The 23,391-nt window shown below is 41.1% G+C and overlaps 2 protein-coding genes across 3 annotated transcripts; both read left to right on the top strand.

The window, feature by feature from the left end:
- The first annotated feature begins 571 nt into the window (after positions 1-571).
- LOC121306114 (membrane-spanning 4-domains subfamily A member 4D-like) lies at positions 572-8,462 on the top strand. Of its 2 annotated transcripts, XM_041237830.1 has the most exons (7): positions 572-662; positions 1,754-1,929; positions 2,659-2,769; positions 3,188-3,244; positions 5,568-5,678; positions 7,113-7,227; positions 7,882-8,462. In XM_041237830.1, exons 2-7 carry the CDS (start codon positions 1,756-1,758, stop codon positions 7,884-7,886), a joined length of 573 nt encoding a protein of 190 aa, XP_041093764.1. In that variant the 5' UTR covers positions 572-662; positions 1,754-1,755; the 3' UTR covers positions 7,887-8,462. The 2 variants fall into 2 exon arrangements, with proteins under 2 accessions (XP_041093764.1, XP_041093763.1); XM_041237829.1 differs by lacking the exons at positions 572-662; positions 1,754-1,929 and having other exon boundaries at positions 2,215-2,769.
- Positions 8,463-13,373: 4,911 nt separating this feature from the next.
- tmem150b (transmembrane protein 150B) lies at positions 13,374-22,685 on the top strand. Its single transcript, XM_041237756.1, has 7 exons — positions 13,374-13,632; positions 16,634-16,718; positions 17,300-17,359; positions 19,702-19,769; positions 20,662-20,789; positions 21,123-21,300; positions 22,197-22,685. Exons 2-7 carry the CDS (start codon positions 16,654-16,656, stop codon positions 22,373-22,375), a joined length of 678 nt encoding a protein of 225 aa, XP_041093690.1. The 5' UTR covers positions 13,374-13,632; positions 16,634-16,653; the 3' UTR covers positions 22,376-22,685.
- The last annotated feature ends 706 nt before the right edge of the window (positions 22,686-23,391 follow it).

The raw sequence follows: 23,391 nt of genomic DNA, 5'->3' as shown, positions 1-23,391 counted from the left end.
CTGTGCATTATATGCACTTACAAAAGGACATTGATTTAACATCTCAGCCGTAGAATGGAGCAAGGAGGTTAGGTGACTTGCTCAGGGTCACACATGAGGCAGTCTGGCATAGGCATTTGAACCGGTGACCTTCTGATTACCAGCCCTGGACTTTAACCACTGGACCACACTGCCTCCTCACTCAATCAAAATCTTTAATTATAAATAGCACACATAGCAGCATGTTTATAGACACTATAAATATAACCACTTATAACGGCTCGCTGAAATGAAAGATGTAAAGCAATCTTTAACTCCCTCCAGGTTTATTTCATTTTTTATGGTAACACGTATGGTTTACTTTGCTATCGTTTGTTTCACTGGGTAACGGGTTCCAGTGGAGCATGACAATAGCTGTATTGGAAATAATAATAATAATAATAATAATAATAATAATAATAATAATAATAATAATAATAATAATAATAATACATGTTTGTGTCAGAAGAAATGATTTTAAAATCCACGCACCGCTGCCTGAAGCTGTGTCTGTGGTTAAATGCACGTTTCCATCTCTCTTTCGATATCAGGTCTTCAGCACGTACTCGTATTTAGACTTCTTGTCACCTGCCGAGAATAAAGAACTCCTGTGTTTGACCGCGGCACCGTTTCTTTATCATTTGGTAAGTAAATACCGCTATTGAAGATTTAAACTGACGCAGTTATAGAATGTGTATCATTAGATTGCAACTCTGTGCTGGAGTTTAATGCCATCCTTCAGATAACAATTCAACTGATAATAAATATCAAACTGTTTAATGGGATATGAATTATAGCGGGCGTGCTATAAACTAGAGATGTGATGGTAATTGATTGCAATGCCGTTTGTTATGGGGGCCTCAAATAAACATCCATGGGTTGATTAATCACCCTGGTTATATTACCAGCACCTGCATGTTTCCAATTGTATTTGAAGGCTTCTGTAAGTTATTATTATTATTATTATTATTATTATTATTATTATTATTATTATTATTATTATTATTATTATTTTCTGCTTTTAATAGTACATTTTCTCATTTCATGAATTATTGAGGAACACTGCCTGTATGATATTCGATTAGGTTTGAAGTTGTTTGCTGATTTTATTTAGTGTTTTTCTCCAACAAAACATGTATTAGTGGGACATGTCTAGAAAGAGTGCAAAGAAAAGCGACCAGAATTATTCCGGGTTTAAAAGGCATGTCATATGCAGACAGGCTAAAAGAATTGAATCTATTCAGTCTTGAACAAAGAAGAATACGCGGCGACCTAATTCAAGCATTCAAAATTCTAAAAGGTATTGACAGTGTCGACCCAAGGGACTTTTTTGACCTGAAAAAAAGAAACAAGGACCAGGGGTCACAAATGGAGATTAGACAAACAGAAAATAGGAGACACTTTTTTACACAGAGAATTGTGAGGGTCTGGAATCAACTCCCCAGTAATGTTGTTGAAGCTGACACCCTGGGATCCTTCAAGAAGCTGCTTGATGAGATTCTGGGATCAATAAGCTACTAACAACCAAACGAGCAAGATGGGGCCGGATGGCTTCCTCTCGTTTGTAAACTTTCTTATGATCTTATGTTCTTATGTCCTACATCACAGTAAGATTATTATTATTATTATTATTATTATTATTATTATTATTATTATTATTATTATTATTATTATTATTTATTTAATTAATTAATTAATTAATTAATTAATGCATTACCTTTTCTTTACTCTCCAGTCATGTCTTCCACGGTTCAGACCACTATCAGCTTGCGCCCTCTTCCAGCGGATCACATGGCCCGGCCTGTCTTGTGCAAAATTCACATAAAGAAAGCTGTGAAGAATGATGATGATGATGATGATAAAGATTACATTTTCAAGATGTTTCTGAAACGGGAACCGAAAACTTTGGGGGTAAGTAAGAAAGCAACACCTAACAACCCAAATACCCTCCCATCCAACGCTGGTAACAAGCCATGCAAAAACCATGAACGGGTGCTGTCATGTAGTTCTTGTTATTTGTATTGGCTTCCATGTTTACTAAATACTTTTATAAACTTCATTTTGATATCTATTTCTGAGCAAAGTGAACATAAATTAAATAAATAAGAAATGTATTTAAAAGAAAGTAGATTTTGTTTTAAGACTGAAAACAAATGAGAAAAATCAGGTGATCTACAAAGTTGTAAAAACAAAATACTGTATATGAACGTAAGTATTTATAAATGAAACTATAATCAATAGTATTTGTTACACGGTGTTACTGCTTGTCTAATGCATTCACCTGCAAACTCTTTGAACTACAACTTATCAACAGTGCTTATCAGTGTTAAGCAGGGTACTCCATTGTCACTGCGACCGCTTTGCTACTATATCCTTAACAATGCACCCAAGGGGCTTAAAATGAGGTGGAGTCCTTCAAGGTATATCTACCTCAAATCATGAATGAAAGACAAAGGGAAAGAGCAGCTTACCCATGAAGGGAAACTAGTCCTGTGCACGGAGAAAGTGAAGGTATACCCGGAGATAAAGAGACGCCAGCTTTCCCAGGACCGGGGAAACGGATCCACCAGCATTGTTTTAAGTCTGTTTTTAGTCCCTGGTCGTAAATTAAAATCGCTTTACTTTGTTTTGGTATTGGAGGCGGTTCAGATAATGATCGCGATTGTGACCATTGGATGTGGAGTGATCCTGATGCTGTCTCCCCCTTCTTTGGTCATGATTACAAGAATTCCCTTTGGGACCAGCTTAATGGTAACGTGAAATATATAGACACACACACACACACACACACAAGAAGTGCTCACATTACATAACTGTGCATTACTTTTTATTTATTAATTAAAAAAAAAAATACAAAATATTTTATTTAGTTTAAAGTTTACGACAAATTTGTTTAAATGTGGGATCTTGATTGAACTGCAGGTCATCTCTAATCAGTTTGAAGTAGCCCTCCTTTCACGTTAGAAATCGCAACAAGATCAGCGTTAAATGTGGACAGTCACCATTAGAGAAACACATTTTCAGGGAGAGAAAATTCAGAATGATCCCACCATACATGTTCTTTGTCATATATTCTACTGTTATTGCATTTATTTGGCAGGTTTAATATCTATCTATCTATCTATCTATCTATCTATCTATCTATCTATCTATATTTCTTTTTCTTCAGTTTTTGTTTTCCGGCGCCTTGTCCATTGCTGTTGAAAGATTTCGAAAAGTCCTACAGGTAAGTCAGTGACATTGTGAAATGTAACATATTTAACAAATAACAAATATAACAAATACGGTGCTACTAGACTTCCTTAGACTTTCGCGATTTCATTTTCTAGTTTGAATCTAGTTAAATAAAATACATTATGTTTATATATATATATATATATATATATATATATATATATATATATATATATATATATATATATATATATATATATATACATACGCACGCATATATATATATATATATATATATATATATAGAGAGAGAGAGAGAGAGAGAGAGAGAGAGAGAGAGAGAGAGAGAGAGAGAGAGAAAGGAAGATTATGAATAATGCAGGGAGTCTCAAACTCGGTGTAAATACAGTACAATTGTAAATCTCGAAAAACTACTCACTTCTAAATCTTTTGTAGTCATCGTTGTATTACTTTAGTATAAATACATGTTAATTTGGATTCATATGTTGTTTTTTTCTGACTTTATGTGAACGAAAAGATACACATTTGCCCGTTTTCCCATTGGAAATAGTGATATTTTGAAATATCACTGTCCTGGTCACAAAAGCAAAGTTTGTGGGGAATAATAGCCATTTTCTATACTTTTGAGGCATAAGCAATTAGGAAATAACACTTACTACCCAGGAACATAAATTGTGTTACATAGTGTAATTTGTAAATGCATAGACGGGATCTTATAGAAATATATGTTTTAATGTATATATCTAATTTATTTTTATTTTCTTTTGCTTAACAAATAGCGATTAGACAAACGTGGATTGACATTTGATTTTGCAGTTTAAATGCGCTGTATAGAGCAATCTTATAATATGAATACATTAAGACATTTTTAATTGTGTTGTTTTTTCTTCTAAAACTTTATTATCTAAATAAGAAGGCAAGAACGTTATTTTAAACTCGCTTGAAGAATGTTTGGGGTGACTATCCCCCTAAATTGCTTACCCTCGACCCCCTTGCAAATGAAGCCACGGTCTCAAAGGGTTAACGTCCTGCTTAAATAATAAATACACAAACAGTGAATCAATGACGTGCATCTTATAAATATCATTTATTTTCATTCAATAAAAAAAATTGTATTAAAAAGTTTGTATTTCACGCGATGCCCGTTTAACACCCTCGCAATTAATTGCTATTCGCAGATTGGGCAGCATCTTTAAAATCTGTTCAGGAGCTCTGCATTTTGCTCAAAGCACATTTTGCAATTCGGTTCTATCGTTTTACTCAAAGCTTCGTTCTTTGCTTGTTTGGTATTTTCCATTTCGCAATTTTTAGCAACATAATTTTGCTAAAAGACTGAAATAACCCCTTTCTTCTTTTCTATTTCCCATTTCACAATCTGAGCAAAATAATTTGTAAATGCTCAAATTCTTTTTTTTTGGTCATTGACCGAATCCTGACTCTGAGTGTAACATGCATATAATATAAACTGAAGTGTTGGAGAACACGCTGCAGGGTTTGCAATGCATGCATTCCGTTTTCATTGCTGTGTCCCGTGTTGTCCGCATCGCAGCGTTATATATTCAAACATATATGAAATGCTTCATAAATTGCCAGGAAAGAGGATTCCTCTTGTAAGGATCGCAGTGTATCCCGAAAAACATTTCAGGGGTCTGGTTGATACTTAAGATGTGCAGCTTCACTATTTGAAGGATACATCGTGGCGAAGCCCCTTTGACTGCGCATACTTTAAATACAGACTCAATTCACGTAATTGGGAAAATGTACATCTAAGGAGATGTGTTGAGTTTGTACCTCTTATGACAGAGTTTTTAAAAATAATAATAATAAAAAACTGAACAAAAGCGACTTGTTGGTACATCTGCCCTCTTACCAACACAGAACCCGAAAGAGAATTTCAATTTTTAATTAGAGAGTATATTAGAGTATATTATTAGAGGTATGTGACAGTGAGAGTATATTAGAATGACAGGTGAAAGGTTTGGTCTGTTTAACAGATTGAAAATACACAGCGATGCGGCGACACCTGCAGACAGACTTGCAGTGTGTTTTTAAACAAGATTTAAAAGCATCGACAGAAGGAGCTCCATGGTTTCGGTGCAGTGTAGCTGAAGCATCTACCACCTGAGTTTTGTTTCTGAATGCTTTCAACATTACAGGTCGCAGACTCATAAGAAAAGGCTGTACGACTTTCCAGAAAAGATGCACATCGCAAGAGTGTGGATGACATCGACTCCCACCCGAAATTGTGTCTGAATATGAAGCATGAACCAGTGTCTCCCAGCTGTACAGCAGGGAGGGCAGGTAGCCAGCTGTGACCTCAGACGCACTAACACCGAGTTCCCTTTCGTGTTTAGGTTTGTGTTTGCATCAACATTGTGAGCTTCATTTACGCTGGAATTGGAATAATACTGTATTCTGTGGATCTGTCATTTTGGAATTCCTATACCACCTCTACAGCGTTAAATGTAAGTAGGTCAAATCCAGCAGGCTGGCCTCTTCCAGTCTTTCTCTCTGTTTGGCTTCATTACCTGCATACTGATAGATAAGTCAGCGTTGAGGTGCTTTCACTGAGTTGAGCAGCTCAATTCATTGAGGTAGTAGGGCTTATGTCTCCAGTATCAAGGACATTCTTGTTTAAATAGTTTTGTAATTGTCTTGAATAGTCCTTCAATGAAGACACCAGAAAGACTTCATGTCGAAATGTTTGTCAGTCAGGTTATGATGATTCTTTTAGTTTTGCCCTCTGCCCTTGGTTCTGTACTGTGATGAACACATTGAGCAGAGACCTCTTGTGGAGAGAATATGAATGTGCCTTCATAGCATCTGACATGATGGGATTGTTTACCATAGCTGCAGTAGCTTTGTATTTTCAACAACGGCAGGGTCATTTAAAGGGAAGGATAGACATATTTGTTGATTGCCCTCTGTTCATTTCAATATTATTTCCCAGGGGAGCATGTAAATGATTTTGTTTAAAAGTTTTACGTCGGCAGTTCTGAATCCAGTCAACGAGAAGAAAAACTCTTCCCTTTTCCACGGGCACGTCTGAGCTGTGAGGACCCCGGGCCCTGGCCCCTCACAGTACTGGTGCTTTTCCACCGGCTATTTGTCGAACCGAGCAAGAACCAAACCGTGAAACTGGCCTCACAACATTACATTTCGGGTCGTCCGATTCAAATCACTGGTCCCTCAGAGAAGCATTCTTCTCCTCTTTGCATAATCAGCCCGTTGTTTATTTCGGTTATTAATATCTGAAGAACGAAAATGAAATAAAACCCAAACCATGATTTCCGCCATTCTCAACTCAAACACAGCGCCTCTTAATAGTGCATCATCTGCACGTGCTGTGACTCGTTGCCATTGTGTGTGATTCAGCTGCACGGGCTCTAGTGCAAACACAACCAGGCTCCTCTGAACCCTCGCCAGGGCTGATTCGGCTGGGTCCTGGCATCGCTTGGTTGTACAGATGAAAAGAGGCACTACAGTCAGGACAGCGCAGGTTCATGTCCTGGTTGTGCACAGTTGCCGATCTTCACTGGGGATTCCACAGGGAGTGTTAATTTAGCACTGGCGCTCCCGCGGTTTAGGGAGGCATAATCGCCTGGGAGTGTTTCTTATACATCTGCTGTGGAGCTCCTGGGTGTAAAGAGGCAGTTGGCTTGGCGTTGGGACCGGACGACTCCACTGACCTTCAGTCACTTGTTGTGGGGAGTTGCTGCGTTGAGGGAACTGTACATTGCAAAGAGAAACAGGGGAGTTAAATAACCGGGCACACTAAAACCAGTGTTCAAATGCTGAGAGCTTCTTCGTGCTGCGACTAGAAGTTGTGACAAATCTAAAGGAGGTCAGATTTGTCTCAGTGTTTCTCAGGGTTCTGATTTGTTTGGTCTTTCAAACAGCTGACCACTGCAGAGATCAAGGGTCTTATGTGTATGCTGGCTGTGCTGGAGCTGTGCATTACAGCAGCCCTACTGAAGTCCAGATTGGCAACAACACCAACATCGCCAGAGAATGGTAAGGCATGTTAGGCATGTACTGTGCGCTTTGCTCGTGGAATTGACTCGCTAACTATTACACCTAAAAACAGTTTAGCACGTTTCCAGGTTTCCAGGTTTTACTGTATATTAATGCATGGATTTAATCCAGCACTGTGTCTAGTATTGCATTATAGGAGGCTGTGTGGTCCAGTGGTTAAAGAAACAGCCTTGTAACCAGGAGGTCCCCGGTTCAAATCCCAGCTCAGTCACTGACTCATGGTGTGACCCTGAGCAAGTCACTTAACCTGCTTGTGTCTTTCTGGCGAGATGATAAGTGACTCTGCAGCTGATGCATAGTTCACACCCCCTAGTCTCAGATCTTGTAAAGCACTTTGCGATGGGTTTCCACTATATAAAAATTGATTATTAATAATCAAAAATGAAAAACACTCTAAGGGGTTGATCTGATCAGTACATACTGTGTAGAGAATTTTACAGCACCAATGCATCACCACAGACTGCATCAACCATGTATAATCCTGGGATAACCACGCATAGGTCTCTGATGCAATGCAGGGTGATTCCCTGTGCTGCAAAATGCTCTAACGATCAGCTGTGGCTTATCACAGGCGGATCAAATCAATCCCTTAAGATATTTCTGATTTTTCTTGACTTTCTTTCTTGGTTTCAGATTGAATGAGGGCTCAGTGGAATTGCTGTATTGTACGTCCCCAGAGCTTTTGGCTAAGGCTTGGATTAACCTGAATTGCTGTACTTTATAACAGCTACCATAAATTTGATCTAATCTGTAACCAACTGTATTTTAGGAACATTTGCTGTGTAGAAAAATTGCGAAACCTTGAAGATGACAATGCTATTTTTTGTGCTTTAAAATAACTATTTTTAGACCATGAAATGCCAAGAAATAAGATTATTTTTACAGTGGAAAAATATAGAGCCCTAATGATAACTCACAAACACAGTTTTAAAACTTGTGTTTGGTTACTAATATGAAGCAAAGAATATAACTGAAAATAGCAGCCAATTGTACCTCACTACTCTCTTGCGTTAATAAATATCTCAGAATAGGTAGAAACATGTCCAAAAGCTACCCCAGCTGTGTCTTTTTTAACTTGGCAATTTTTATAGATTTCACACCTTTCTAATTCATGGCTTTTTCTTTTCATCTGAATTGGCTGTTTTTGGACATGGGAAATATTGTGGTCAGATATTGTTTTGTATGCTTTTGTAATTAAAAGTCAATAAAACACATGTTCTTTGTTATGTCTATGTATTATTATTATTATTATTATTATTATTATTATTATTATTATTATTATTATTATATGAATAATACAAATTTAGAAATAGTAAAGAATCATCATAAATTCAATGACAAATGTTTCATTGAAAAAAACTTCTAGTCAAAACATTTGTCATTGAATTTTGAACATTTAACCCACAACAGGTTCTATATACAGATTAAGAAAAGGCTTTTGCCAGATGGAACACCTGCCCGAGAGCATTTCAAGTTGTGTTAGCTTATCGTTTTTTTCTTTTCTGCACAAAACGCATTTTTAGAGCATGAAGTCCAGCTGCTTCCCTATTCTTTAGCTGTTGTTTCACCAGCACATAAAAATAGATGTCTGTTTTACTGCGTGTGCAGACAGCCCTTCTTGGGATCCTGTTTTTACATAATTTTGTCTCAAATAGATAAACTGATGTTTAGAATGTGTTCATAGTACCGTACAGTGTAAGAAAGTACCTGTGTTCCCAGCAACAATAGTGTAGGTAGCCAGGTGTGTCTATATATATATATAAAACCCTATCATATGCATGTGAAATCACAAATAAAGAATATAAATATTTGCATAGGAGACAGAGGTACAGTGCCTATAGAAAGTCTACACCCCCTTTCAAGATTTTCACCTTTTGTTGCCTTATAGCCTGGAATTAAAATGCATTAAAATGCATTTTCTCATTTATCTACACATCCTACCTCACAACTTCCAAGTGAAAAAAAAATATTCTAGAAATTTGTAGAAAATTATTTAAAAATAAAAACTGAAATAGCTCGGTTTGGATAACTGCCTAGATCAACATCCCCAACATCCCAAGCACTCCACAAATCTGGCCGGTATGGTAGGGTGGCATGAAGGAAGCCATTACTCAAGAAAGCCCACCTTGAATCCCGTTTGAAAAATTATCCCACAATAGTAGATGCGTGGAGTTGGTTTTGATTAGTGATCCAGAACCTCCTGCAGTGTTTATAAGAAACATGCTTCTTCACTGCGCTGGATCTTGTGTGAGTGAATCGCAGTGACTGTTTTACAACACGTTGTCGATCATGTTTGTAGTTTTTAATTCAGACATCATAGGTGAATAAACTAGGGGATTTTTTTTTGCTTGGGAACATTAACCAGAAGAATGAGATTTCTTCTTGTCAGCATTGCAGTGTATTCAGGTCATGCTCCCTCTGAATAAATAACACTTCTTAATATTAAGTAGTCTGTGCATTAAGCACTGTCTTGATTTTTTAAAGAAACCTAGGCATATGTTATATTATCCGTGCATGTGTGTTGGACCATTTTAACACGAGACAAAGACATAATTAGAACTGTGCCTCCCAGCACTGTGTGAGGTGTAAGCTGGGATAACAGAAGAACACAGTACGCATACGCAATGCCCAGGAAGCAGCAACGTTCACATGACCACCCTTTCATCTGTTTCTCAAGGTGGCGTCTCCACCGCACGAACAATACCTGAGAATGTGAGGTTCGTAAAGACCTAACTTGATTAGAGCTGTTTCTTATAACCAATCTCGTTACAAAGAAGTCAGAGGTGTGGTAATCAGCAGATCATACCGAGTACCACACACGCAGTTAGTCGTCTGCTTGGGAAGTGCGTCCGCACCGCTTATGAACGAATGATGAGGCAAGCGAATACTTGACCCAGGTCAAAGCAGGTTGACCCACATCCTGAGGTTCGCACAACTGGGTGTAGGACTGGTTGTGTGACCAGGAAACCAGAACCAAGACCCAGGAACCTTTGGTTTGGTCTGGGTCCTTTGGTCTTGGTGCATCAAATGGATGGATGGACATGGGAAACATGGACTTTCTCTTCTAACGGTATGGTCACTGAGCTCCTATATCAAGCTGCTGCTAGGCCCCCTCCACGAGTGGCCCCCCCCCTCTGTCGACGACGATCGAGGGGTACTAACCGTCACGCAGGGGGAGACAACATCCTCTTTCGCGACGAAACCCTGATGTCGACTGAAAGTGACCTCGCGGAGTGGCAGCGCTGTCTTTAGACTACAGGGAATTTCACTTAGCTCGCGGTAGCCAGGTGGTGGCTTCAGGGAACCAGCTTTATGGTAGAACCGATCTGGGCTTTCATGTCCACAGGGGGAAACCCGGCCAGGCCCAGCTTCTCTGCCCCTTCCAGCAAGGCCAGAGGAGAACCATGTCTCAATTGTGCCGACGCTGTAGCAGGGTGGTTCCAAGAGGAGCGCACCTCCTCCATAAAATCAGGGAAAGCTGGGAAGGGTTGAGCTCGGGGAGCCACGTCATGTGGTCGAAAGACGGAATGGCGTGGCTCTGTTTGTGCTGTCCAGGGGACCTGCAGGTATGCCACCGCGCGCCCCATAAGCGCGGGCATGGACCCTGCCAGTGGCGGTGCACTAGTAACCGAGGCAGCCTCGGAACTAGGGGCTGTATCAGCCTGGAATTCAGGCTCATGGAAAGCGTGTCCTCGTCTGAGCAGAGAGCCCGGTCGATCCGCTCGCCCTGTACTCCCCCAGAGGGGTCAGGGGGCGGCACAGAGATTGTGACTGGCTCAGGGGGTGGGGGGGACGCCACACGGGGGTCCACGGCCGAAGCCGGTGGGGCCTGCCTCTCCAAAAGCTCCATGAGAGAACCGATCTCGGCTTTCATGTCCATGATATCCCGTGCCTGCCGGGACTTTTTCTCCCATCTAGCCGGAGGCGACCGGGAGCGGCTGCGGGTTGAAACGGACGCCTGAGCACAGGGGCGTGAGTGGGAGGGGCCCACTACGGGGGACAAAGAATATGCACTTTGTGCACTGCGTGCACCGAGCACCTGGTTACCGCTTGCACTGAGCACTGCGTGCACAGATGCACTAAGTACCGTGCAGCGCCAGGCAATGTTCGCACCAAGTACAGTGCTGCACCGGCATGCTATCCTATATCGGTACAGCGACAATGGGCACCGTGCACACCGTGGTACCAAAGTAGCAAGGGCAGAGTCTTACGCATCGCTGTATTAAAATCACCGGGGCAGCTAGGCATGGTTCCTACCCTAACCGCATGGTCTCACATCTGAGCAGCGCGTAGCGTACAACAGGGGGACAGGACCGAAGCCGCGGGCGATTGACTTACACACACAGTAATAAAAACATTTTTTAAAATACAAAAAACAGTTCAGTATTACAGGACCGATAGCAGAGTGCACACTGTCTATTGATTGAGTGACCTACACCAAAAGTGAAGGCCCGCGCAGCCCGTTTACGTCTCAACCCAACAACGAGGGAAGCCTCAGTGAGGAGTATATGGCCGGCCCGGCGAAAGCAGCCGCAGAGCGGCTAGCGCTCTACGTGAGTACGAGGACGTGTAGCTACAATCAAAACAAGGCCCAGCTGCGGCCTGCCATCGGCTGGTGGGCAAACTTGACAACGGGAGCAAGGCAAGCCCGGTCCCGTGGAGTAATAGTGCTCTCCGAAGTAAGAAGGGGTGAAAAACACACACAGTTCTTAACAATAATACTTACCGTGCTAAGACGGACAGACAGAAAGAAACAGCCTGACACGCGGAGCACGCAGGTGCTGATAGTCAGAAACAGAATAAAAAGGCTACAATTACTGTTTCCAGGAAAGCGGCGACGGGGGAACTAGCAATAGCTTACACAGCACTTTTTAAAAGGAAAAAGGGCTCGATGCAACACAGAGGTCTTACCTTACCAGGATGTTCCTCCCCCTGTGTGATGGTAAAGTACCCCCGGGAGGCGGGACCGAGGGGGTCACTGGGGGGGATGGGGCCTAGCGGCAGCTTTGATATAGGAGCTCAGTGACACCTCCCAATAGGCAAGAGTGTATCCCATAGCGATGTTTGGTGGCCATCTTCGAATTGAAAGGGAACCAGAGTCAGGCCTGGGTAGGAGTCCCAGTGTGAAAGGTGCTAGGTGAAATGAACACACCCCATTATTACATGTTAATTCTTGAATCATTTTTATTGCTGTTCCAGTCCTTAGCAATGGCTCTCTGTCTGCTATCTTATCCGTACACAGCTCTGTGTTCCTTTTATTGCATTAATTCGATATTTCTCCACACTCCAACTACGGAGAAACACAGTTTTGCTTATCCGACCAAGAAACTGAGCAAACAGCAGTAAATTATACAAGTACAACATGAAAGGAAAACGGCAAAGTCCACAATAGTGGGGTTTGAGCAACTACCATATTTATTGAAATAGAGGGCCAGAGTCATCGGATTACATTGGGATTACAAATCACAGCAGTGAGAGTCCGCTGATGCACATCCATTCATATTCAGTGTTTTGGGGGAACACGTTTTTATAACCATCTGTTGGTCCTCCCTTCATCATGGGAATTTTGCTAAAGTGACGTCCAAAAATGAACTATGTACTATGGACATAGTTTCACCTTTAATTGATCACAAAAGGGTAGATTGGAAGTAGTAAGCTTCTAATAATAATATTCATTAGCACGCCCACGTGTGCACATGCTGTGAACTGCACCCACTTTGCATCCTTGTTCTAACGCATGGACCGCACAGTATAGTCACATCTCTTGATGTAAAACAATGTACTGAAGGCTGGAGTTGTTTAAACATGGCGCTCTCATTAAACAGTGGAACTGCTACGGTAAAGATGTCCTTTTTGTTCGTCCCTTGTGGGCAAAATCTCCCTCGTTATAAACCCCAGTCCTTCTCAAAGGAATCCAGTATGTGCCGAAGATTATTCTGATTAGTTAGCATTGGCTTACCTGTAAAGAACACACATGTGAGGCTAGAATCTGCACATTGCCGGTGGCACATGTCTGTGTAATGAAAAAAACACCAATTTTATATATATTTAAATGAAATATCTGAGTTGTTTATTTCTGTTTTTTTTTTTTATTTTATTGTGTGCGTTTTTCCATTCTGAAAAAAAAAAACAGTTTGAGAATTTGAGAATCTAAGCGCTAGTTAACAAATTGGCTGTCACTTGAATAATGACTGCAGGAAGAAGGAAGGCTGGCGCTTGAGAGAGAGGACCGACTGCGCACAGCTGTTGCGCACTCCCCAGAGAATACGGTCAAGACTGCAGGAATAGGGAAGGAGGGACTGAGAACGAGAACATTACTATTGCTTCACCTCTTCTCCCTGTCTGGGTTTCCTCTCTCAAACAAACACACACACAGACTCCTGGGTAAGTCTAGCCTTTTACCATTACAAGCTTTCAATTGATTGACAAGCAGCATTGTTTTTTTAACTTCATATGTTTCAGATTTTTTCTGTAGTTTGAACCAGTACTTATCATCAACTTTGCATTACAGTTATACAGCTTTACATGTATATTACAGTTCTAGATAACAGCTAGCGATTGAGTTAAGTTTTCCTGTTATAGTTATACAGTGTAGTTCGATTAGCAGTTATCTGACTATAGCCAAAATGTATACAAAAACATTAAATATTATTTTATTGGCATTTTTATCTGCTTAACACAGCAAGTGAGAACTTTACCAGCACACACTGTAGACTTCTATTCTAGTGGATTTATCTGTTTATAAAAAGGCATACTGCATGTTTTTTGAGTTCAAATACAAACTCCTCTGAACCTTTGTGTAGACCATGTGTATGAGAAGACCTGTGCCTAATGTGGTTGAGGGGTAAATTTGGTATTTGACAGCCAGTTAATCCCTTGGCCATGATATAAAAACAAGCAGCTTTGGCTGAATGGGTTGGTGTGTACAGAGGCAGGAGTTGAAGTAAAATAACAATTCCATTGCTATTCATGCTGGATTTATACCAGCGTGATACTTGTGTGTTCCGTGTCTGGTTGTCTGTCTGTTTTGGCCACTGTGCCATGTTGCTTTGTTAAGTGTTTTGTTGAGTTTAAATATTTTATTAAACGCGCAGCTTTGCTTTAATACTCAATCCTGAGTGTCTTCATCCTGGTCTGACGTCACCCATCAAGCATCCTTTCCACACTTCGATAAACACAGCGCAAGATCCTTACAACAGCTTTCAGCCTTTACTGGATCTCTCATTAATTCAAATCTATGTTCTGTGGCTACCTTTAATCAAGTTGAGAGTGTATTACTCGCGCACTATTTACTGTGTCAGGGTTGTCATACAAGAGAGCGCAAGAGAACGTACACTCTCAACTTGATTAGAGGGAGCCACCCAACACATGGTATTATAAGTAATCTATACACAAAACAGGCAAAACCTAGACATCAACACACATAATCTGTCTCTACAGAACGTAAGAAAGTTTATAAACGAGAGGAGGGCATTCAGCTCATCTTGCTCGTTGGTAGCTTATTGATCCCAGAATCTCGTCAAGCAGCTTCTTGATGGATCCCTGGGTGTCGGCTTCAACAACATTACTGGGGAGTTGGTTCCAGATTCCCACGACCTGTGGTGGTATAAACATCTGGAATGCTTTGTCGTTGAGATTCTGAGTGAGAGATGTACACTCTCAGTGACAGTGTACGTCCAGCTGCTGTTAGTGCCTTCCATGAGGACTTGTCTTACAATGAGGATCAGAGCGAGTGCTCTGCTAAGCAAATACAGAACCTGATATGAGGAACGTAACGTCCCAAATTCAGGCCTCTAGTTTAAAATTTGTTTGGAAGATTTGTTGTAGAAACATAACACTGTATGAATCACAGGGAGTGCTGTTTATTTCACACATGAAGATAGTGGTAAACAACCTAGTCAAAGATTTACTGAGTGCAGTGCCTTGATAGAGAGACTGATAAAGACTGGCACAGTCTTTTCATAAGTGCAATGCATGCAAAATAAAGTATTGTAAGGAATAATTAATAGACAACTGAAAAGTCAAAAATATGTTTATTGCTGTAATTCAAGAATAGAACTATTTGAAGAAAGCAGAGACAAATGCGTTGGGTCACAGCGGATGAAATCTGACCAACAGAAAATTACTTTTGAATAACAGAACACGCCCCTAAAATGACATCATTCAAGACCCCTCCCCACTATACCTGGGTACGTGGCAATTTTCCAAGCCTCACAAACATTCCTTCACATCTTGTTATCTCTGAGATTCTCCCATCCCCCCATGCAACCAATGGTCATAAATGGTCATATTTGCTCTCCCTTTAGTCAAGCTGCAGTTCATTGAAAGAATGACAGGATGATTCGTCCGGTCATTCGGTCTTTGGATTTCAATGAATAGTGTGCTTGTCTTACAGTAATCAAGGGAGGATTTGGTATTCAAATTGCAAGGGAAAGGCATTAACCCGGCATTGCACCTCTTTACAAAGCACGCTACCTAAGTAACGTTGGGTATCTAGATCAGTGCTAACCAGGGTCTGTGGAACCAGCTGTTTAATTAAAGATGTGTGTTTAAACATTCACTCCTAGCATACTTTGAACTTTGATAACCACTCAGATAACCCTTAATAACCAGAAGCATTGCAGTGGATTGTAAAATAACTGAGTATGATATGAAGCTTCAAGTAATGTTGTTGAAGCTGACACCCTGGGATCCTTCAAGAAGCTGCTTGATGAGATTTTGGGATCAATAAGCTACTAACAACCAAACGAGCAAGATGGGCCGAATGGCCTCCTCTCGTTTGTAAACTTTCTTATGTTCTTATGTTCTTATGAATGTGTTTGAGACTGTGTCCAATGTGTGTATGGAATACACTATGAATAAGTAGTGATTATTAAATAACTAATCTTACACTGTATAAATGCTACTGATAGACACTAAGGCCAACGTTTATATTTCATATACATTTCTGATAAGGTATTGGTTGTACATAAACTTTCGACTTAGAATTGTATGTTTCCTTTATTATTACAACAGAGTTAAAAAGCAGAGATCTCCCGCGTGGCTCCCCTGGTAAAGGCATGGCCACATGATGTGCAGGGGTGAGTGGCACAGTCAGGAGAGCGCAGGTTTGGATCCTGGCTCTGCGAAGCTGCTGGGCTTTGCTGGGGAGTCCACATGGAGCGTTGCATTGGCTCTGGCGCTTGGGTAGTTAGAGAGAAAAAAATGTCTTGGTCGTGGGATCAGAGGACAACCACTGACCTTCAGTAATCCTGAGCTGTTGTGGGGAGTTGCTGCGGTGATAGAGTGTAATTGGACATTCCAAATTCTAAAAGCCATCTGTAAAATAGACCCCCGTTAAGTCCAGGGCAAGTTCACAGTGCTGATCTAGGTCCTCTCGTTTCAGTGGAACACACTGCTTCCAAGATGTGGATCTGGGCAATGATTCCTGTTGTATTAGCTCTTATGGGCACTGTTGGATTCTGGGCGGTGTAAGTATTCCATTCTTTCCACAAGTTTTGTCTATTTACATGATGCTGCAGAACCCACTTCCCACACATCTGCCCCCCCCCCCTGATTTCCAGCAGGACTGGACATTGAAAGAGCAGATAGCCGATTCTGAAGATGCCCATTGCATCCGCCTCCCACAGTGTGATTATTGTTGTGGTGCTTGATGGCATCCCTCTTTCTTAGCTACTAAAACGCATGTAAAGTAGACAGACGCACTAACTCGTGTTTCTGAGGTAAAACTAGAAGAAACAGGTTTTATTAGGAAAATAAACAAAGGAACACTTTCCAACTTCCTAACATGTACAAGTTAAAGCTAGCAATTGAACATAATGAATAATGATTAGATTTAAAAATATATTTTGTAATTATCTGTTCACCAAATAGTATTTCCAAATCCCTGGTAACTCTTGAAGAATGAAGACCCTCATGTGCTTTGTAACAAACACAACCCAAACCCTGAGCAGAAATCCAAACAAGACCTCTGAACTTCAACCCCTGTGAACTCTAACCCCTCTGAACCCTAACCCCTCTGAACTCTAACCCCTCTGACCTCATTCCACAGGTTTGGAATGGCTGTCTCCAATGGGTCTGTCAATCTCACACAAGAGTTTCCTTATATCAGGTGAGACGAGATGAAAAACAGTCATGTTTAGTGGAACTTTTCCTTGTTAAAGGTGTTGTTGCTGAGGTTTAAAATGACCATAATGTCACAGAGTGTCTCCCAGGCTCTGTGGTGTGCAGGGTGAGTCATAGACTCAGGGGAGCACAGGTTCACGTCCTGGCTGGCAAAGTAGGTCGGTCTTCACTGGCTTTGGCTCTCCCATGGATCAGGGGAGCAAAATCGACAGGGACTGTTTCTCCTAACTTACTTCCCTTAATTTAAATTCAATACTTTTCACAATGTATCTGAGCATCTTGTTGGCCTTTTTTAAAGCTTCCCCACATTGTCTAGATGAATACATTTCTGAGTCAACAAAAACTCCAGGGTCTTTTTCATAGAGTCCTTCTCCAATTTCAGTATCTCCCATATGATATTTATAATGCACATTTTTATTTCCTGCGTGCAGTACCTTACACTTTTCTCTATTAAATGTCATTTGCCATGTGTCTGCCCAGTTCTGAATCTTGTCTAGATCATTTTGAATGACCTTTGCTGCTGCAACAGTGTTTGCCACACCTCCTATTTTTGTGTCGTCTGCAAATATAAATATATTCTGTCTACTATACCAGAATCTAAATCATTAATGTAGATTAGGAATAGCAGAGGATCTAATACTGATCCCTGTGGTACACCACTGGTCACCACACTCCATTCTGAGGTTTCTCCTCTAATCAGTACTTTCTGTTTTCTACATGTTAACCACTCCCTAATCCAAGTACATGTGTTTCCTTGAATCCCTACTGCGTTCAGTTTGAGAATTAATCTTTTATGTGGGACTTTGTCAAAAGCTTTCTGGAAATCTAAATAAACCATGTCACATGCTTTGCAATTATCCATTATCGATGTTGCATCCTCAAAAAAATCAAGCAAGACATGTTCTCCCTTTCCTAAAACCATGTTGACTGTCTCCCAGGACCGTGTTACCATATAGGTAATTTTCCATTTCGGATCTTATTATAGTTTCCATAAGTTTGCATATAATAGAAGTCGGGCTTATTAGTCTGTAGTTACCTGGTTCAGTTTTGTTTCCCTTTTTGTGGATCGGTATTACGTTTGCAATTTCTCAGTCTGTCGGTACAACCCCTGTGTCAAGAGACTGCTGCATGATCTTGGTTAGCGGTTTGTAAATAACTTCTTTCATTTCTTTGAGTACTACTGGGAGGATCTCATCCGGCCCAGGGGATTTGTTTATTTTAAGAGCTCCTAGACCCTTTAACACTTCTGCCTTGGTTATGCTAAAGTTATTTAAAACTGGATAGGAACTGGATGACATGTGGGGCATGTTGTCTGTATCCTCCTTTGTAAAAACTTGTGAAAAGTAATCATTTAATATATTTGCTATTTTTTTTTCTTCATCTATGATTTTGCCATTTGTATCTCTTAAACATTTAACCTCCTCTTTTGAATGTTCTCTTGCTGTTGTAATATTGGAAAAACATTTTGGAATTGGTTTTAGCCCCCTTAGCAGTTGGAATGTTTTGTTAAGCTGTTCTGTTTTGTTAAAGTTCATTTTTTAAAATTAATTTAATTTTCGTTTTTCACGAGACTTCTTTTCGAATGTCTAAGAGACGTGGAAGTCTGTTGTAATATTTCACTGTTTAACCCTCTTCAGAAAACAATCCTTTACGTTTTGTTCAGTAGGACTCTAAAGCATTCTCATATTCATAAAAATGCAACTGTCATATAATATTTTATTTTATTATGCTAGAAAATGTACTGGTAAACGCAACTGTTTTCAGTTAAATTAGGAACCTGTGCGTTTGAAGTGCCTTTGTTTGTTTGTTTGTGATATATTGGGCCCTATTCACAGAACCTTAAGTACCGTTCGGGAATATTTTTTATCAAGGACTGTTTGAAACCCGTTTTGATTAACCCATTCAAGTTTGCAGTTCCTGAAACTTTTCCAGCTGTTTTAGAGAGAGTGTGTATTAGTTAATTCCTGTTTTTAAGTTAAACCAAAGATAATGTTTTTAAGAACACTCTTCAAAAACAGGTCCTAAGAACTGTAAAAATATAAATAACATTTTCACAACAAAGCCCACCTTTTCCCTTGATGTGTGTTCTTCATTAAAAATATTAGAGGTCAGGGGGTACAAGTGAACGTCAAAGTGCTTTTTTTATTGGACGTCACCAATTGTACAAACCTTGTAAAATTTACCATAGGAAAGTGTTACAAAGCACAGTGAAGCATTGTAAAGCACATGTAAGCATTGTAAAGCCTAGAGAGGTATGATAAAATGTATTAAAAACAGTGTACTCCATTCAGAGTGAGTGATAATTCAGTCTCGCATCTCTCTGTTCAGCACCTGTGGTTCCTACACTCCTCAGAGCTGTGTCTTCGCTCAGATCCTCAACCTGGGCTCTCTGCTTGGTGAGTCTGTATGAAAGTTCACTGGTTGCTAACATCGCTTCATTGCGGGCCACTAGTCTGGATCACTCACATTGCTGTCATGCCTTGTACCTCAGAGGTGTGATTCTCTCTGGCCTCACTTGTCCTTTCTTCTTCACTCCCTCGCTACCCTGCACTTTCCAACTCACTCCCTGCAACTCTCTCTCATTCCCACCTCTGTCTCACTTCCTCTCCCCGTCTCTCTCACTCCCAAACTAACTCTCTCACATTCCCTCTCCCCCTCTCTCATAACTTGTTTACTCACTTGTTTTCTCACCCTCTTTCACTCCCTCTCACACTGTCTTATCCCCTCTCTCCCCCTCTCTCACTCCCTCTCACACTGTCTTACCCCCTCTCTCCCCCTCTCTCACTCCCTCTCACACTCTCTTACTCCCCCTCTCTCACTCCCTCTCACACTAACTGTCTTACCCCCTATCTCCCCCTCTCTCACTCCCTCTCACACTCTCTTACTATCTCCCCCTCTCTCACCCCCTCTCTCACTCCCTCTCTCACTCCCTCACTCCCTCTCACACTAACTGTCTTACCCCCTACTCCCCCCCTCTCTCACTCCCTCTCACACTGTCTTACCCCCTCTCTCACTCCCCCTCGCACTCTCTTACTCCCCCCCTCTCTCACTCCCTCTCACACTAACTCTTTTACTCCACTCACTCTCTTTCTCACACTGTCTCACTGACTCTCACTCACTCTCCTCTATCTCACTTCCTCTCACACTCTCAATCCCTCTCTCTCACTCCCTCATTCTTATCACCCCCCCACTGACTAACCCTCTCACTCTCTGTTTCACTCCCCCTCTCTCACTCCCTGCCACACTCGTTCCCTCTCTCCACACTCACTCTCTCTGTCCGCTCTGCAGTGGTGTGGATCACTCTGATGCGGTTTCAGCAGATTAAGGATTTTGGGCAACACTCTCGTACAAACACAGCCAGCCTGGTCCTCGGCCTCATCTGCTCTCTGGGGACGTCCTTCGTGGGGAACTTCCAGGTAAACACGCTAATTTATTTCAACTACAAGATTAGCTTGTTACCTAATGAAACTAAAAAAATCTAGCTGGAGAAGATTATTGTGTGAAATTACCCCTATGAAAGTTTCCCATAGTAAAAGTACAGTAAAGTGTAAGAAAGCACAGTGGAAGCATGGCAAAGCATAGGTAAGCATTGTAAAGTCCAGAAAGTTATGGAAAAGCATATTAAAAAGCATGCTATTGTAAATGCACAGTTTAACTGTGTGGAAACTGCACGATTGCTGTGTAAATTGACCGTGGTAAGGGTGCCCTGAATCTCCTAGTTCCTCTGCTCTTGCTTCCGTGCTCTGTAGCAATCTGTGCTGATGGGGGTTCATCTATTCGGGGCGTTCCTGGCATTCTTCGTTGGGGTGGCGTACTTCTGGGTGCAGGTGTACCTAACTTACACTGTGAAGCCCTGCCCTGGGGGCCGCTGGATCCTCCCTGTCCGCATTGTACTGTGCAGTGCCTGCACCGGCCTCATCGTTATCAGTATCCTTTACCAGTGCATGACCCTAAGCATGCTGGGATGTTATTTGCTTAATTAGTACATGAGCCACACCTTTCAATATACTTGGTGTCCCTCATTTACCCAGGTGTTTCCATTTTTTTGTCAACTACCTGTATCTCACTCATTGAGAGTAATATTTAAAAAAAGAAAAACAGAATGAAGGATCCTCGTCAGTCTCACTGTGGAAACACACTTGCATTGTATGTTATTTGTTGCAGAACATGGTCACAGAAAGCAGTTTTTCACAAAGCAGGCTTTCTTTTTTGTAAAATGTCAGTTACCCATACTGGCTTGAGAAACAGGGCACTGTATTGAAAACCCCAGCCATTGCAGCCCAGTTAACAGCAGCAGCAGCAGCATCAGCACTGAGATACAGGAAAGGAAATAGCCAATACATGCACACAGTCCTGGAACTCCTGAACAGTCTGTGTATCATTGTGTTTTTCCATCTCTTTAGAATTTTTTTCAGTAAACATAAGAACATAAGAACATAAGAAAGTTTACAAATGAGAGGAGGCCATTCGGCCCGTCTTGCTCGTTTGGTTGTTAGTAGCTTATTGATCCCAGAATCTCATCAAGCAGCTTCTTGAAGGATCCCAGGGTGTCGGCTTCAACAACATTACTGGGGAGTTGATTCCAGACCCTCACGATTCTCTGTGTAAAAAAGTGCCTCCTATTTTCTGTTCTGAATGCCCCCTTGTCTAATCTCCATTTGTGACCCCTGGTCAAGTTCCTCCCTATAATATTAAATAAAATGGTGAATCTGAAAATAGTTTTTTTCACGGCACAACTCCAGCAAAGGCCAGGAATGTGAACTGTTTCAATACACTGTTTGTTGTGCTGTTACCGCAGTCATGCCCCTTGACCTCTCCTCCAGTGTCCGTGCTGCACAACCTGGGATATCGCACGGAGGCTGCGGTCTGTGAGTGGGGAGCAGCCACGGTCTTCTTCCTGCTCTTCGGACTCTTCTCCGTGGAGTTCCGGCACGTGGACTGCCAGTCCTACCACGTCCTGCGCAAGAGGGCCCCCACGCCCGTGAGCAGGGAGCTGTCCTGAGAGAGCCGCTTCAGGCACGCAAGGAGCCTCGCTTCCAGACGCAGCTTTCACAGCCTGTCACAGTGCAGCAATATCACTTCAGAGTACAGCTATGGCCAATAGTTTTGCACCACCCTAGAGAATTAACTAATTTAGCTTCATAAAGTTGACCGAAACCTGCTGAATAATGCTACAGTAACATATTGAATTGCATACTGCTTTGTAGTTTTCCATGGAATTACAACGAAAAACCGACACAAAAATGACATTTCGAAATCTAACTTGAAACACTGTACTGCTGTTATGGCTTCCGGTAGACTTTTGTGATATAATTTTGTAGTTTCTTTAATTAGATGAAAAGAAATGTATTATGTTCATATAGTTTTTTTTGGTTTTTTTTTTTTAATTGTCTCAATCCTAAAATTCTAGGTGAAGCAAAACGTTTGGACCCAGCTGTACATTAGGTGATGAATAGTGAAAGATGGTGGTGTTTGAAGATGTCGCTCACAGAATCGATGCAGAAAAGTAGCAACCGCAGGATTTGCAAAATCGCACAATTGCGATTTGATGCATGCAATACAAAGTTAATTCCTACAGGTATGCCCCGTGGTAGTTCCGTTGAAGGTGTCAACATTTCTCTTGCAAAATTGTACATGTTGCCCAGCACTTGTAGGCAAAATCCCAGTCTTTGAATTTTAACAACAAATCAATTTGATGACAAACATTTTAACCACGACATTGAAAAAGAAAACATTTCACAGAATTATTACATTTTTAAAAAAAATGATAATTTAGCACTTTGTGTGTTTTATTGTCATGGATGCTGTTTCCTCTTTAGTAAAAAGCATCTCCTTGTGAATTCTGGACAGTGTCACCCATCGCGACTGCAGTGGGACCAGAGGAGGGCAGAGGTGTAAAAAGGTGGATCAATGAATCCTGTTTTGAATCTCATTACACACAGCTGCAACAATTACTATGTTCACACAATTATTATTTTGAGACTCAGCTTTTATTAGGGAGCTCCCCTAAATCCCTTG

Source organism: Polyodon spathula, chromosome 46, assembly GCF_017654505.1.
Source record: "Polyodon spathula isolate WHYD16114869_AA chromosome 46, ASM1765450v1, whole genome shotgun sequence".
NCBI lineage: Eukaryota > Metazoa > Chordata > Actinopteri > Acipenseriformes > Polyodontidae > Polyodon > Polyodon spathula.
The sequence above is the reverse complement of the archived record's forward strand: the minus strand, read 5'-3'. Positions and strand labels throughout refer to the sequence as shown.